The sequence below is a fragment of the Chelonoidis abingdonii genome, chromosome 10 (genome assembly GCF_003597395.2).
Source record: "Chelonoidis abingdonii isolate Lonesome George chromosome 10, CheloAbing_2.0, whole genome shotgun sequence".
In the NCBI taxonomy this organism is placed as follows: domain Eukaryota; kingdom Metazoa; phylum Chordata; order Testudines; family Testudinidae; genus Chelonoidis; species Chelonoidis abingdonii.
The window spans coordinates 54,999,821-55,017,041 of NC_133778.1; the positions used below are offsets into that span (position 1 = coordinate 54,999,821).

At 39.1% G+C, this 17,221-nt stretch overlaps 1 protein-coding gene across 6 annotated transcripts in view; it reads left to right on the top strand.

Annotated features, from left to right (window-relative positions):
• The window catches only part of ORC4 (origin recognition complex subunit 4), a 59,590-nt gene that overhangs the window by 30,858 nt on the left and 11,511 nt on the right, over positions 1-17,221 (top strand). For all 6 annotated transcript variants that reach the window (XM_032791754.2, XM_032791756.2, XM_032791759.2 and 3 more), the window contains 6 exons: positions 412-502; positions 5,363-5,438; positions 5,794-5,879; positions 10,513-10,561; positions 12,260-12,411; positions 15,053-15,226. In XM_032791754.2, coding sequence (XP_032647645.1) covers positions 412-502; positions 5,363-5,438; positions 5,794-5,879; positions 10,513-10,561; positions 12,260-12,411; positions 15,053-15,226 — 628 coding nt within the window. The remainder of the gene's footprint in view (positions 1-411; positions 503-5,362; positions 5,439-5,793; positions 5,880-10,512; positions 10,562-12,259; positions 12,412-15,052; positions 15,227-17,221) is intronic.

A 17,221-nucleotide genomic window follows, 5' to 3' on the forward strand; every position in this document is an offset into this window, starting at 1 on the left:
GTTGTTGTAACACTATTTGTTTGTCAACCTGTTAGTTGCTGTTTAAAAGTCTTAATACTAATTGTGGTTAGTTCCTTTCCTATTTGAAGGAAGGAGCTAAGAACTGAATGTAGTAATTTTTTCTGTGAAATTTGCCTGCCATATATGGCATACTGCTGCCTAACATGGTATTTAGAAGACTTGTAAAGACCTAGTGATACTTTTATAACATACATTTTTAATGTTTATGAAATTTGAGTCTAATCATCTTTGTTACTTGGATTGTATTACATTTTGCACCCAGTGTATGTTTCTGTGATTTACTGTTAACGGGCCATCCTGTGTTAGGCTTCTTCTTTTCTTCTCTGAATTCTCTTCTACAGCTACAGCAAATACTCCTGTTCTTGAAGTTTTAACCCATTGTCATTATAGACATCTACTGGAGCTGCTGAAACGAACTACTATCCATGGAGAAAGTAACTCTGCACTCATTATTGGACCCCGGGGATCAGGAAAGACTATGGTAAAAGCTCCTAATACAAGTTGATGTAAGGTGTAAATGGGTGCAACTCCATTGGTGTCACTGACTTTGCACCACAGCAGAGTTTTGGCTGTTGGTCACTTCCTGTCTTTGTGCGGTTTTATTTTTAAAGATACCTTGTTTTGCTAATACCTATTTTTATGAGCATTTCAGGAGATGTATTCATGAGGCTGGCCAAAAGAAAAACCCTATTTAAATTTTTCTTTCTTTTGGAAATTATAATATCCAGATGTCTGTAGTTCAAATACAAGAATTTCATATTTCAGTCAGACTTTGTGTGCAGTTCACAATAAAGAATGTAATAGGAACACTGCCTCCAGCCTGCCCCCTTTTGGTATAGGGTGGCTCTGCAAGCACCCCGCCTCATTTTCTCTCAGGGGTCTTGGAAATAATCCACAAAGCTTTCTTGTGGCTAATGATACTCTTAGTGGGGACTGGTTTAATAATAAACAGGACAGAACACTCGGTGCCCCAAAGTAAAGTCATCACTGTAACACACAAGTTCATACTCACTCTGGCATCTTCATTCCAGTCTGCCCTTCATCCAGCAGCCAGTGCCAGCCCTTTCTCAGAAGAGTCCTTCCCTGGTCTTCAAACAGCCACTCCCACTCTATCATTTCCTCCCCAAGAGGGATCCAAAACTCTCCGTGATTTGTCTTCTCTCTGAGCCAGAGAGGTCATCAAGCAAGCCTTCTCTTTTGCTCTCCCCTGGTATCTTGGTCTTCTGCAGGAGCCTTGCTACTCTGCAGTCTTCTCCATGCATCCTTTGCTGAAGTCTGTCTCTGTCCACCTGGGCTTCTGTCGTATCCCAGAGGCCTGATCCAACCATATGACCCCTCCCCTCTGTGTGAAGGTGAACTTGTCACAGCTGGGGCTGAGACCCATTTTCCTTTAAAGGTGCATCCACCCTGTGACAAAGTATAATAAATTCCTAGGCTGACGGACAGAAACTTGTTACCTTGAAATGCTCTGAATGCTACGCTACCCCACCAGTAGAATGTACCAGCCCTTAGGCATTATAGGCTTCTCTTAACTCAAACTGTAGGCTCTTAATTCATCATAGGGAGGAACAGAGATAAGTTGTACTGCTGCATTAGTAGTGTTTCTCTGATCTGGCTTCGAGTGGGTGCTTTGATATTTGACCTGCTACTCAACTGACTTTTCCCTTTGTAGACTGAGGTTTGTTTCCTACCAAAACAAAGAGAACTTTTGTCATTGGATGCAGGTCGTGCTTTATGAAGTTTCAATTTGCTTTTACTGTTTTTCACTCTTGTGCTTTCTTCTGTGAAGCACCCTGATGTCTGTATAAAATCTGTAATGCAGACTTGTTTTCACTGAAGTCATTGCAGCTCTACTTAGAGGTGTCAATGTGGATCCCACTGTAGGCACATATGCACTGTGTGAGAGGCCAGAATCTTTTGCTTATCCGTGTCCATGGGGACCGCATATGCACCTTGTGCTCCAATGCAAGGGCATAAAGGCAGAGTGGCCCTAGCTCTCCCTCCATTCCCTCTTACTATCTGTGGTAGCAATATGGAACCTGGATTGTGTCTGACCCGCTTAGACAATCCAAGCTCCAGATTTATGTAAAACAGTCATCACTACTTAGTTTATTTTATAAAGTTTCTCAGTTTAGTTGAACATTCCAAAAAAGCCCAGACATGATGCGGGAAACCCTCTGCAGACCTGTCTGTGCACCCCTGTACAGCAGGGCAAAGTTGTACAATGGTTAAAATATGGCAAACTCTAAGCCTTCAAAGTTTAAATCCTGCTCTGTGTTACTGTCTAATGCCCCGATTTAACAGAATCTCTCTCTCCTGCCTTGGGGAAGCACTTGTCCCCAGTGAAGGCTTTTTTTCCTTGTGCTCTCAGAAATCAAGGGACACAAGGCTTAAATTGCATCTCTTGGAACAATCCACTGAAGGTAGCATAGATCTAGAGGAAGAAATGTCATCCTGTCTGGAACCTGGGAGGCGTTCCTCCAATAGTGCCCCAGAAACCTCTAGTTTCAACAGGGAGAAGAGACCGAAGAAAGCAGTTGAATCAGCACAAGGAATCATGGCATCGGATATGTTCTCAGTATCAATGACATCAACGCTAATGTCTTTTATTGCTGGCTCTAGGACAGTGACCCAAAACACTCTGCATTAGGTATGTGCACAGAGCTGTGTTTGCAGTAGTGCTTGACATAACATCCACCTCAAAAGGAGGACTCAGTCCAAAGGTAGTTCATCAAGGCCATTCAGCTTCAGAGATAACAGAGCATCGGCACCCAATAAGGCCAGAGACTTTGGCTCTGGTACCAGCACTGACTGAGGAACCACTCCAGATACAAGGGTTTGCCTTTGAGGATCCACCCTTGCTTTTCTTTCTGGCACTAACATCATTACTACTGACCTTCATAGGAACTGTTCCTGATGGCATTGCTGGTCTGAGAGGTGTTCTCTACCCCTCATCAGGCTGTTCTAGTCTCTTTTTGGGAGGGGAATCTGCTGGAGACAGGATAGATGGAACACCACCCTAAGGGTGCCCAGTACTAAGGCCTTTTATAAGACTGGCACACCCACAACCTGGCCAACACCAGTACAATACCCCACTGGTCCCAGAGTCCTCCCATCACATATCTCCATGGGGAGGAGACGATTACCAGTTCTCCTTGGCACCAATAGGGCCCCTTTACCAGAACCAGAAGAGCAGTTGGGCAAGCTGCCAGAACAAGCCTAGGGAAGACACCAGCTTCCCTCCCATCCCCAAGAATCATTTTCTCCCACAATGAGGCAGTCACTGTGGCTACCCATGGATGCTTTTCAGGCATTGTAAGAACTTGGATACCTTGGATATTGAAACCATTCAATTCAAGAGAATATTTGTGAACGATTTGACACCTTGAGTTCTGCGGTCCTACAAGAATAGTCCTATCTGTAAGGGCTTGATGGAGCCTACAATAGGCTATAGGACTTGATTAGAGTAATTAATAGGTGCATCTCCTGTACCGTATATTATGTCACCACGTTCATAGGGAGCCTTTAGTTAGAATGTGTGGAGTAACACTTAAGTGGTTGCTATGTACATGCATTTACAGTTTTACCAAACTGAATAACAAAGCTTAAAAGGCTATATTATATATTTATTATAAACTGTAACCTTTTGGCTAAATACCTTTTTTGTAATGTAAAAATTGTCTCAAACTGGTAAGCTATAAAATAGCTGAAGAATTTTCATAATAGTAACATTCAAGAAAATTGGTATAGTTAACAACTAAAGTATTCTTTTTAAAAAAAAAAAAAAAAAAGTCTGGCTGACGGAGAAACATTTGCTATATAAAAGTGCTTGTCCAACATGTCGTTGGTTTTGTCTACTGCACTTGACCTTTTTGAAGTGCTAAATAGTAGTATTCTTCCACTACCATTGGGCTCTCGCTCTTCAGAACTGAAAGTAAGCTAAATGTTGCCAGTACAAAAACTCTGCATAAAGCAGCCTGTGTGAAGGACAGACTGAGATGGAGGAAAGAGATACAACATGTAAGCAAAGTGATCATGGTTGTGACAGACCAATGTCTAAATTGTGTGTCTTGGGCTTTCTACTGTTAAAGACACTAAAGTCTTCTCTTCCTCATCAGAACAATTTCCAGCTTCAGTGTTCTTATGGTCCTTCTTCCCAGTCTATAACCCGTTTTTGCTACCTAAATGAGCAGTTAATTCATAAGACAAATTAAATATTTAAGTATATGTAGTTAGCTTCTTGAAGGTGAAAGGGAAGAAGTGGGTTTTCAGGAGAGCTATACTATGTTTAAAAGGAACTAATGATATTGGGTAGAGGAGGCAATGGGGGAGGAGAAGTAATGAATAAATATTAAATTCATACTAGAATATAAAAATACTTATGCTTAAGATCGGGTCTTGCCAAGGGCTGGGTAGAACAATTGATAGCACAGATAGCAGTTGGGCAAGCACAGAAGTCTTTAAAATGGTGATTTTTGAAAAGTTGTTCTGTGGTATCATCACATTATGCATGTTGCTGGTTATGTCATTGCGTGCTGCCATTAATTTTATGCATCCTTTCCCATCTTAGTGCGCAAGGTGTCTTTAACATTTTCCACTCTTCAAGGTCAGGACCTTAACTACTTCTGTCTTGTACAGCATCTAGCACAATGAGGCCCAATCCTGATTGGGGCCTTTGAGTGTACTGTCATCTACTAAATGAAAATGCTAGAGCTAGAGATTTTAGAATCTTTTAAAAACTTTTTTCCATTATTGGATTTTTATGTTGCTATAAAATAGTCTGCACTTTGTAATTTGAAAATTATTGGCAATACTTCTATATTCTCCCACAAAGAACTGATACTACTAATCTGCTTAACTCATGAATCATAGAAATAACAAGTTTTAGAATAGTGAATTTAGCCAAATACCACAGTATCTATCATATTTTCTGCCAACAGCATGCGCCTCAAGAACTTTCATTCATGCCACAAAGTTCTGGATCTTTGCATTTTGTTTCTTAAAGATAAAAGGAGTGGTGAGCTCATATAGAAGGGTTTCATTGATCTGATTTGAAAGACTGAGATTTTTTTCAAAACCTGAAGAAAAATTTCATAAACATTTTTCCTCTGACGCAAATGTTAGATGTCAAGAATGTAGTTAGCACAGGAAGTACTCGTGTTCTTTTGAGTATCCTCAACCCAAACTAATATAGTTTGATTCGATCAGTCACTAAGCAGTATCTTCAATTTTAGTAGATGTGTGATGCTCTTGTTTTATTTGGAGTTTCTTCATTTTATTGTTTTAAATTTTAAAAACATAATGGAAGGATTTTAATGTGAATTATGCTGTTTCATTCTAGTTATTAAATCATGTCTTAAAAGAGCTCATGGAAGTAAAGCAAGTGAGAGAGAACCTCTTGCAAGTTCATCTGAATGGCAAGTAATATGTCATTCTTTCAAATTAAAAATACTATATATTTGCTTGTTGTAGTGGGTTTTCACTTGGTTGAAATTTCAACCAATAGTGCCTTTTAAAGATGTTTCAAAATATTTGCTCTCATAAAAATCTTTGCCTACTATCCATTGTTCAGTTATTAAAGATAGATTGTCTGTACCTCTTGAAATGTTGCTTCAGATAGTCTTACTGCAAAAATAATAGCCCCACTTGGGGGGGGTGGGAAATTGCTGGAATAAGTCTCTTCATTGGCTGTATAATGGTGTGACCACTGGAGTGCAGAGAAAGCAGAGAAGATAATTGAGTGTTTGATGTGTAATCACCACTTTCTTTTAGGACTCTTACAGACAAATGATAAAATAGCTCTCAAGGAGATCACGAGACAACTACAAATGGAAAATGTGGTTGGAGACAAAGTTTTTGTGAGTATGAACTTCTTGCTGCTCTTTTAGGCACCACTAAAAAAATGAGCTTTGAGACTTAAACAAAAGATCTCCCTTCAAAAAAACAACCACACCTAATAAGTAACTGTTCCAGCCATTGACTGGACTAAAAGAAATGGGTTTGAGCCTTACTGCAAAACTCTGATGGACTAACTCCCTTTTCTCAATTGTCTTTTCAAAATTTATAAATTACCTTGACTACTACTGACGTGAGATTTATGGTATTAGAAGGACAGTGTTGACCTGTTAAAGTATTTCCTAAGCCTTTGTCTGTCTTGACAGTTAAAAAAACAAAAACAAAAAAAAAGACAGCATTTATGAATGTATGCTTAGTGTCACCAGGCCTGTTGATCACAGCTGAGAGCCGATTTGAGCTCAGACTGACGAAAACTGAGTAAACACTCCCACACTGATGGTTTATTCTATAATCCAGATTTACCCAAACCAGCAACAAAGGTGTGCTTCTGGATCGCTCTGTCAGCTTAATGTAGAGCCATAAAGAGTCTCCTTAGGCCTTCCAGCCTATATTACCACCCAAACTGGACTTCTGTGGTAAAAGGTTATTAAAACCAAAAATCACCCACATGAGGTTCTTCCAGCCCCAGAGGGCCAGTCATTTACCCAGGTGAAGAGATGCTCAGGACTTTAAGCAAAAAATGATGCTGTAGCCAATACTTAATAAACTAACTAAAGATCTATTAACTAAGAAAACAAATGAGTTATTAAAAGGTTAAACCTTAGCTAGCTGGGCACTTTAAGGTAAAACACGTAACAGTTGGATTAGAGTATATAGTTCAGATTGTTTGCAGGGATGTTAAGTCTGCTAGTTTTTTCTGTAGGTCGCTCTGGCTTGCCCAAGTAACTTTGGAGACCTCGGTGATCTTGTTCAAAATTTCCCTGGTCAGAACTCTTAGTCCAGAGATGAGGTAGAAAAGAGGTGGCTAATGTGGGCATTTTCCAGACCCACAACATGTTTCTGTTAGACGCAGAGCAAAATTTTGTAACTCCATATATAATGTAGATATACACATTGTAACAAGATAATAGTATTCAGCAGGTTATAACTCCCCCCCCCCCCCCCCCAATGATACCTCATAAGGCATACTTCAGGGGAGTGCTTTGAGCATTGGCCTGCTAAACCCAGGGTTGTGATTTCAATCCTTGAAGGGGCCATTTAGAGATCTGGGGCAAAATCAGTACTTGGTCCTGCTAGTGAAGGCAGGGGGCTGGACTCGATGACTTTTCAGGGTCCCTTCCAGTTCTATATGAGAGAGAGATCTCCATCTATTTTATTTTTTTGTAAAAGGTTTATCACAACTTTAACAGTGGTGACCATGTTAGTGTAGATAGTCACCTTCCCCATTAGACAGTATTACACACTCTTACATATAAATATATAGTAACTTTTATGCAGTTAACTTGTTTTTCTGAAATGATCTTTTAAATCAGAAATTTTAACTATTTCCACCACAAAATAATGAAAAGACCCTCTTAAAACTTGCTTGAAACATCTAACGATATAGATGAGGGTTGGGAGTCCATCAAGGGCTTCAGCCTTGGAAATGTTCTCCCTCTTAATCAGTTTTGAAGCCCATTAGTTTCTCCTCTTGGGTGACTAGGGATGGGGGGAGAGGCAGTAAGTAAACAAGTTAAGATTTTTTTGTTAGAGAAGTTTTTCCAAATGTGTGAAGTTGTTGGGCTATATTGGCTTTAGGGAAACCCTTCTTAATTTGTCATATTGTTTCTTGCTCTGACACTAGTATCCTTACTAGTGAATGAGTATCTTAACCTAAATGATTTCAGTCTCAGAAAGGAATTTTTTCCCCCCAGAAAGATACAAGGCAGTTTTCCTGACTGGGGTAATATATAGTGGGAAGAGCCCAAAGCAAAAGTATTTAACGTTAGCACACACAGCAATTATAACATTGCACGTCTTTCCTTTTCCACTTACTTGAAATAAAACACCATTATATCAAGTTCTACAACTGCACTTTCCAGGAAGAAGGAGGCAAAAAGACCTCGGTCACTAACTCAATATAGGGACTTGTTCAACCCTCTTTCCTCATTTTTCTTTGCCTCCTCAGCAGGGACACTACACCTGTACCCTCTCCACTGTACTTCTAGTCTGTTTTTGTTCCCTGCATAAATAAGTAAAACAATTAGTGCAAAAGGACCGGACAAGAGAAGAAGAGAGAAATAAAATTCCATTCTTCATCCACATTGGAGGGAAGAGACCACTAATACACCAGCCCTGGGCTAAGAAACCATTCAATCCCTCTCCCTACACCCAGCAATTTACTCTCTTCTAGGATTGCTCTCAGCCTCCTTCTATACATACTCCCCTTGACTTTCATTAACTTAGCTCTGTTGATTTAACTTATAACTAAATTGGAGACCATCTTTTTTTGTTATAGTCTTGCCCTTGTGCCAAGTAAGTTTTAGTTCTCACCCATATTCAGGTCACTGGATTACTCCTGAGGGAATTCTGTATTTAAAAAACTTAAAATTCTGTGCACAATATTTTAAAATTCTGCAAAATCCTGTGTAAGTTATCTGTCAAAATAACGCTATATATAATCATGCCAGTTTCAATTATTTTGGTAGTTTGTTTCAAAATACCTGTCAGCAACTGTCTGTAACAATACAGACAAAAAAATTCCCCCAGGAGTAAAGGGTTAAAGAAACTCCTCCGACAACATGGTTCCTGTTTCTCTACCCCTCTTCTCTCCCTGAGCCCAGCCATGGGGTGCCCTCCCAGCCCAGACACCCATACCCCATCCTTCCAGAACCCAACAGGAGCTGCCACCAGTCCAGACACTCACATCCCTACCCCCCAAAGCCCAGCAGTCCCCTCATGGTGGCCAGCAGCTCTGCAGCCCATTTCTTGTGGGGGGGGGTGGGACGGGGGAAGAAATTCTACACAGAACATTAATTTCTGTGCAAATTCTGCATTGCACAGTGTGCGTATTCCTCTAGAAGTAATTGGACATTCTACCTGAACGCTGCTGCCATAACCTCTATTTCCTACCCCCTTCACAATTTTGTGCCCTGGAAGAAAGAGAGAGGGGGTGGGGTGGCAATGGGATAGAGCACTTTTTTCCAGCAATTCATCGCTGACTATTTTGAGAAGTACCACAGGGGCTGTAGGAACATAATACAACTGATCTGAAAACTGCATGCCAAATGTGCACGTGTTGCTAATTAAGTAAAATCTACTTGGGTCAAGGAATTTATAATTTTAATTTATGTATGTAGTATGAGGAGGAAGAGACAAAGGAAAACTGCTTAGTACAGTAGAACCTCAGTTATGAACACCAGAGTTACGAACTGACCAGTCAACCACACATCTCTTTTAGAACTGGAAGTACACAATCAGGCAGCAGCAGAGACAGGAAGAAAAAAAAAAAAGGCAAATATAGTAAACATATTGTTTAGTGTTAAACTACTGTGGAAGAAGGGAAAACAATTTCTTTTGCATAGTAAAGTTTCAAAGCTGTATTAAGTCAATGTTTAGTTATAAACTTTTGAAAGAACAATCATAACCTTTTGTTCAGTGTTACAAACATTTCTGTTAAACTGCTTTCATTCCTGAGGTGTTTGTAACTGTGAGATTCTGCTGCAAGTTGGTTTATTGTAATTTTCTTTCTCTCTATCCCACTTCACTTCATTCCTACATCTTTCTGTTGGGATAAATCTTTTCAGCTTTCATGCAGTAAAAGGTGGATGGAACTAGTCCTTATGAAGAAACAGTTAGTAGTTTTTTTGTCTCCTGCTTAGTAGAACATGGCTATACAACATGTAATATTGTAATCAGTTATTCTTTATAAGATAGAATTTAAAAGGTAGCTTCATTTCAAAACAATTTTTAAAAGATGAACTTTCTTATAGTCTGAACTTAAGAAGTTTTCTGTTTTTAAGGGTAACTGTGGAAATCTACCATGTACTTTGAAAGACATGATTAGAATTCAGAATGAAGTTGATAAATCAGAGAAGTGTGAAATCAACCAGATGAAAGTCAGTAATGACAAGTGCAAAGTACTACACTTCAGAAGGAAAAATCAAATGGGGGAATAACTGGCTAGGCAGTAGTATTGCAAAAAGGGATCTGGGGGAGAATAGTGGATTGCACATTTGAACATGAGTCAATGTGATAGTTGTAAAGAAGGCTAATGTTTTGGGGTATATTAACAAAGGTATCAGATGTAATATACAGGACACAGTTGTTCTATTCTATTTGGCACTGGTGAGGCCTCAGCTGGAGTATTGTTTTGGGCACCATATTTAAAGATGTAGATAAATTGCAGAGTAACTAAAAGGACAAAAGGCTTAGAAAACATGACCTATAAAGAAAGGTTATAGACACAGACACAATGGGCTTAATCTGCAGCAAGGGAGATTTAGCCTAAAGATTAGTGCTTTCTAACTATAAGGATAGTTATATTCTGGAATAGGGACCTCTCATTGTCTAATTTGTTCTTAAAAATCTCCAAACACTTGTTAGGGATGGTCTAGTTATACTTGATTCTGCCTCAGCACAGGGGAATGGACTAAATGATCTTTGCCGTCCTTCCTACCCTACGTTGATATAGTTTTATGACTTCCTTTCCTTTAGGGCAGTTTTGCTGAAAACCTTGCATTTCTTCTTGAAGCTTTAAAGAAAGGTAAATATTTTTGTATAAGACTTTAAACCCCAATGAGTTGTAGAAAACTTTCATCCAAATGCTGTAGAGAAATCAAAGATTACCTCTGTAAACCAGTGGTCTCCAAACTTTTACACTCCTTGAATCTAAGGGCAACCCAGGATCTACCCCTTCCCCTTCCCTAAAGCCCCGCCCTGCTCACTCCAACCCCCCTACTCTCTTGCTTGCTCTTCCCCCACCCTCCCTTACTTTCACCAGGTTGGGGTTTGGGAGGGAGTGCAGGCTTTGAGCTGGGGCTGAGGGGTTTGCAGTGTGAGGGGGCTCTGGGCTGAGGTTGGGGTTCGGGAGGGGGTGAGAGGTGCAAGCTCTAGGAGGGAGTTTGGGTGCAGGAGGGGGCTCTGAGCTGGGGCAGAGTGTTAGGGTGTAGGCTCCGGAGGGGGAGGTCAGGGCAGGGGGTTGGGGTGCTGGCTCTGAGAGGAGGGTCAGGACTGGAGCAGGGTGTTGGGATGCAAGAGGGGGTATAAGGTGCTAGCATTGGGAGAGGGTTAGGGCTGGGGTTTGGGGTGCAGGAGGGGTTTGGCATGCTGATTCTAGGAGGTGCTTAGGGTGGGGTTTGGGGTACAGAAGGAGGTATGTGGTGCTGGCTCCCGTCAGGCAACACTTAGCCTTGCTGCACCTGCTGCCAACTGGGAGCCGCTGGAGGTAAGACAGGCTCCTTGCCTACCCGGCCCCACACCGGTCCCAGAAGGGGCCAGTGTGCTCTATGTGCTGCCCCTCTCTGCAGGCACTGCTCCCGCAGCTCCCCCATACAATCAGGGCTACAGGGACAGTGCTTGCAGGCAGAAGCAGTGTGCAGAGGGAGAACTCATGGGGCCGGGGTAGGCAAGGAGTGTGCCTTAGTGGCAGCCACACTGCATCACCAGAGATCATGATCAACTGGGAGATGGTCTAGGATCGACTGGTTACCACTGCTCTATACCATAGTACAAGGCACTTCTGCATGAGAACAAACCTTGGCTGCAGAATCAATAGTATGAACAGTACTGCGGTCATATCAAGCATTGTGATATTTAAATCAAATTCTTAAACTTAATTTACAGGAGCATCACTAAAGACTTCTTCCTACTATTTATTGAATGGCTGATGATGGCAGGTTTTAAAAAAAAAAAAAAACCTGGAAATAGTATTGAACTCTTTTCTGTTGCTTTTTAACAGTTACTGTGTGGTGTGATTTTTTTTGTTTTTTTGTTTCTTTCACACTGCCTTCCCCCCACAAGATGCAATCAGATTTTGCAGGTTTTATTGTTTATTGTACCAAAAGCAGATATTTGCTATGCGTTCAGGTGGATGTGCATGTCGATTTTTGCAATGCTGTTAGCAGTCTGTTGCCCATGATAATTGATATAGCCTTTTAAAAATTAAAATGGTAAATGAGTGTCTTAACTGTGTCGTCATCACTTTGGTTTTTATTTGCAACCAAAAAAAATCTTGACAAACTAGTGTAACCTCCGCAGTACTTTAAGCTAAATAATCATCAATAATCCTGGTGTGTAGCAAACACATATGAAATATGGGGGCCCTATAAATTAGCAAAGATTCTATAAACAGATTAAAACTTGAGGGCACACTAGAACACAAGTGCTGCAACAGTAAGAAGTCTAGTAGTCATGTACTTACCAGTTCACTAATATACTGACTGTTTTTTAATTTTTGTTTTAGGTGACCGAGATAGCAGTTGTCCAGTGCTATTTATACTGGATGAATTTGATCTCTTTGTTCATCACAAGAATCAGACTTTACTGTATAACCTTTTTGATATATCCCAGTCAGCACAGACTCCAGTAACAGTTATTGGACTTACATGCAGACAAGTAAGAAGTTTTTCTTTTCTATTTTATAGAGCTTATGTTGCTGACATCTGTAATGTTTCATATGCTTTTCATATTTTTATTCTTAAGACTCATGCCTTAAGGAGACAATTCTGCTAATTTTGGAAACTTCTCCCCCTTACCTAGTGTTATATTGGCTTACTTTAAAAATTGATTCTAGTACAGATACAAAATAAATGACACGAAATGCAACATATTCAGAGCAAATGGGAACAGAAGGAGGAAAACAGGAATATGCTCCAGTAACCTTTCTTACTAAGAAAATGAAGGAGGTTCTTTCAGATTTAATAGGAAGCAAATTTTCCCTGCATTTTAGAATGATCCAATATCTGTCTTAAAGATTAAGCATCTCACCAAAACATGTACCAAAAGTTCTAAAAAGAGAAGGAGAACACAAGAAGCTATTAAAACTAATGCCATAGAAAGAATGTCAGTGCTATGTCAATTTCTCCGATGTCTTAACCAGACTGTACTTCAGGAGAAAAAGTAGTGGTCACCCCACTTAATGTGTGCGTTGCCTATGTCTGGACTTAAATGTGTTAGTATATCCTGAAGATGACCAGTCCTTAATTCCATCTTTCACTGCTGGCCCTCACAAAAAAGATTTAGAATAAGCACTAGAAATGACCTCAGACCACACTGACACAGTCAAAGAAGAATGCCCTTTCATTTCAGATAATTAAAAAGAAATAAACTATATATAAACTTCTACATTCTTAAGACATGGGGAAACTCAGGACAACAATAGGCAAGTTTTCCTTGTTAGTAATAGTTTTATAATATAAAGGACTCTCAAAACAAACTAAATGTTGCAGGGATTACATACAGGATGTGGCCACAAACTCAATAGTAGTAATTGTCAGCTGTCAATCTTCAGGCTTGCCTCACTAAGTAATTAGGCTTTTTGGATCTCTGCTTTTTTTTGTTCCCTGTTAGCTTCAATTTTACTGCTTAAAAATGGTTACGTTCCTGAAAAGAGGATAAAAACTTGGACGACTTTTTTACTACTTTGCAGGAGCCATGTTAATCCGTTTCTCATTAGTTTTCCATCTAAAATAATATCAGGATCAACATTCAGTTACCTATCTTTCGTTCTAGAGGCTGCTGGTTTCTTCCTTTCCTCATTCACTAATGAGCCAGGGTAGAAACTTTGATCAAGTTACCTGTCTTTCTACCACAATGTGAAATATGACAAATGCTTTTTAAAAAGCAAACCTTTGTCACCAATAATTGTTGCTATAACACTACTATACTTACAAAGGAAAAGACTTCTGATCTAGACTAATTTTGGGAATTGGGGGGAGGGTAAAATGTATCAGGGTTTCCTTACATTCACTTTGTAAACTATAAGGCAATCTTGCATTATCGTTAAACACTTAAATCCTTGCATTCCTACAATACAGTATGTCTGTGGAATACAGATTACATATGTATTTAAAAAGCTGCTTAAACAACCATCATTACTTCAGTCAAGCACTCGTATGATGATGATATTAAGAATCTAGAACAGTGTTAAAGATTTTAAATTTTTTCAATGCTCTTAAAGCAACAGTTGAAAAGATGACTAGGCCACAAGAAAAGAGAAGCTGCCTCAAAACAATGGGCTTCCAATAGAACAAGCTTAGGGGTGCTTCTGATTTTTTTGTTTTGGGGCAGTGTCTAATGAGCAAGTTACTTTAAGTTAATATTGGGCCTATTAATGTACAGAATGTACCGTAGTTAATGTAAAGAATCTCTTCAGTTATAAAAGTTTCTGTTTCCAGAGTTCATTACACGCTCCATCAGTGACTTATCTTAATTGGATTCAGGAGCAAAAATCAGCTTTTTTGTTTAATAAAAATTTTCCACGCCGTTTAGGAAATCTCATTAGATTTCATGGGAATTGGAGGTCGATAAACAGTGGGTCATCAGATTGTGTACAGAAGATTGTGTGTTTTGCATATTAATTTGTCTTGATTTCATTCTTTCTGGAGATTTCATGCATTTTTAACCAAGCCTAAAGTTTCCTGCTTTCAGGGCAAGTAAAAAGACCAGAAACAATGTAATCCTTCTCTGACCCAAATGTCACTGTAATAGAGAAGCAGTACTTAATTTTCCTTTTAATAGACACATACCAATTTTGTCTGTCTTCCTTCTGATGACAAGCTTTGTTACCTCTCTGGAGAAAATCAGATTATTCTTCCCATTCAAAAGCAGCCTAATAGTATTTGTGTGGTACAAGAGAATTATTCTTCTAGAAGACAAATGTTGGCTCTTAAAATTTTTCTGGCAAGATCAGGTTCAGCCTTCCAAAAGACATGTGTAATGACAGCCACCAACCTATACGTTTACAGCCCTGGTACAGTGGCTGAAGTATCTTGAATACAACCCAAAGTAATACAACTATTTACTTAATCTATGGAAAAATTACTGTGTATCCCAGCAGCTAATTATTGTGACTTATGTAAATAGCTTATAGTTGGACATTTAAAAGGAATATTGTCAATTATATTATAAATGAGCAAGTTTGTTACTAATCATGCTTTAGATTAAAACAATTTTAATAATCTAGTTTTTCATTTATGCTGTTTGTGCTTTCATTTTGGACTGTTTCACTGAATATCTCAATTTTTGTTTTTACAAGGATATTCTGGAACTCTTGGAAAAAAGAGTGAAGTCAAGGTTCTCCCACCGACAGATATATTTGATGAATTCATTTGATTTTAAACAGTATCTTAGAATATTTAAAGAACAGTTATATCTACCTGCAGAGTTTCTATACAAGCCTTTCGTACAGAAATGGAATAGGAATGTTCAGGTAACTTGAAACACAGGTAGTAATAATGAAGTAATTAACTTGTCTCACTGAAGTGTTTGAGAAAGTTAATTTATAAATTTTGCTAAATTGTTGTGGTTTAAAATAGTTTGTCTTTACTGTCCTCTGTTTATTTTTGGTGTTTACTGTTTAAGAAAGGAATAAAATGTGAAATAGTATGTTTTCTCTTTTTGCTTCAAATTTAAGACCTCTAGTTTTTAGAAAAATAGTGAGAATTTAACTATCATAGCTCCTAGTAACCCTAGCCCCATTTTGCTAGGCATTGTACAAATAGAAAAAAGTACAAGAAAAAACTATAAGACAATTTTGGTCAGCAGACCAGTGGCTGAGCCCATTTTCAATTAATTTTATTAATCTGAGTAAAGGGTGATATGATGGCACATAATTCACCATTCACATGATTCATCTCAAATAATGCTGAGCAGGTTGTGCTTGGATGTAAGTTCTCTTGAGAGGGAATGAAGTTTACACTGACCATGTGTCCTAAAGAGACTGTGTACATCTAATAGCTTGTACTGTGAATTAAACCTTGGACTTGGTTTAATAAGCTGGTTAACATGTATATCTTCAGCTTTACTTCACTGTTTGATATGAAACTGACAGATCTAACACACCCAAGGCAATTTGGTCCTGAGCAGCACATGGATGAGAAAGCAAATCTGGGAAAGGTAATAGTGTTGGTGACTTGATAGCACTTTGGTGAACTATTGAGTCAGAATGCCCCAGAATAGAATTAGAACCACATGGTGATTGTGTTGTCTTTCAGAAGATACTTAGAGGTCCTGTTTCTGGCCATTAAAGAACCCCTGGCACTTTGTAGGAAGAGCAAATATTAAATTAATAAAGTTTAAGGCCAGATGTATCCACTAAATAGTCTAGCCTGACCATGTGAAAATTGTAGGCCATTACATTTCACCCAGTTAGCCCTGTATCAAGTTGAATTATTTGTTTAAAGCATATTTTCAGAAAAGACACTCAATCTTCATTTGAAGACACTGAGATAGAGAATCCACCTATTGCCTTGATACATTTTAGCTAGAAAAAGTTCCTTATTTCTAATTTGAATTTCTCTGGCTTCAGCTTTCAGCCATTGGATTTTGTTATGCTCTTCTCTGCTACATTAAAAAGCCCTCATTTTTGGCATCTGTTACGGGTTCAATTAAATATGCTTGATATCACCTCATATTATGATCATGTTTCTTTGCCTTAAAAGTCTCAGTTCCACCCCAAAGATGGCTGCATTTTGGTAGTGGATAAAATTATTCCAGTATAAGCAACTTGCAGGGTTTATTTATACACGATTCTTTTGGGGTGAATGGTGCTTTAAAATATTAAAGACAAGGTGAGTGAGGTAATATCTTTTATTGAACCAACTTCTATTGGTGAGAGAAACAAGCTTTTGAATGTACACAGCTCTTCTTCAGGTCTGGGAAAGGTACTAAGTGTCACAGCTAAATAAGAGGCAGAACAGATTGCTTGTTTAGTATAAGTCGTTAACACACATTTCAAGAGACCGTTCAAGGTGAAGATGTCTGTTACCACATCTCTGGGATGGGGGAGAAAGGGACCTGTCAGTGTGGGACATTATGGGATGGCTCCTGAAAAAAAGTAAATCAACCTAAGCAAGGCAATAGCTACGCTTACACCGACCATTACTCTCTGCCACTCAGGGTGGTGGTAAATTGGTGTAGAGGTACCTGAGAGCCAAATTTAAGTGAAGCCACTTCCACACCTAGTTTGACACAAGACAGCTTATGTTAACATAAACATACAGTGTAGACTAGGCCTAAGTAAGGTCCCAGGAGAGGGAGTGGCATTTGAATGATCCATTTGAAGCATCTCAATAGTATGGAAGTACAATGGAGTATTCTTATTTAAAGAGACTACAAACTTGTCTGCTGAGAGGCTGATCTACAAAGTGTGGGCCAGAGGAGGTAAGTTACTCCGAGAAGGCAAGCTGAATTGCTTTGTGTACAG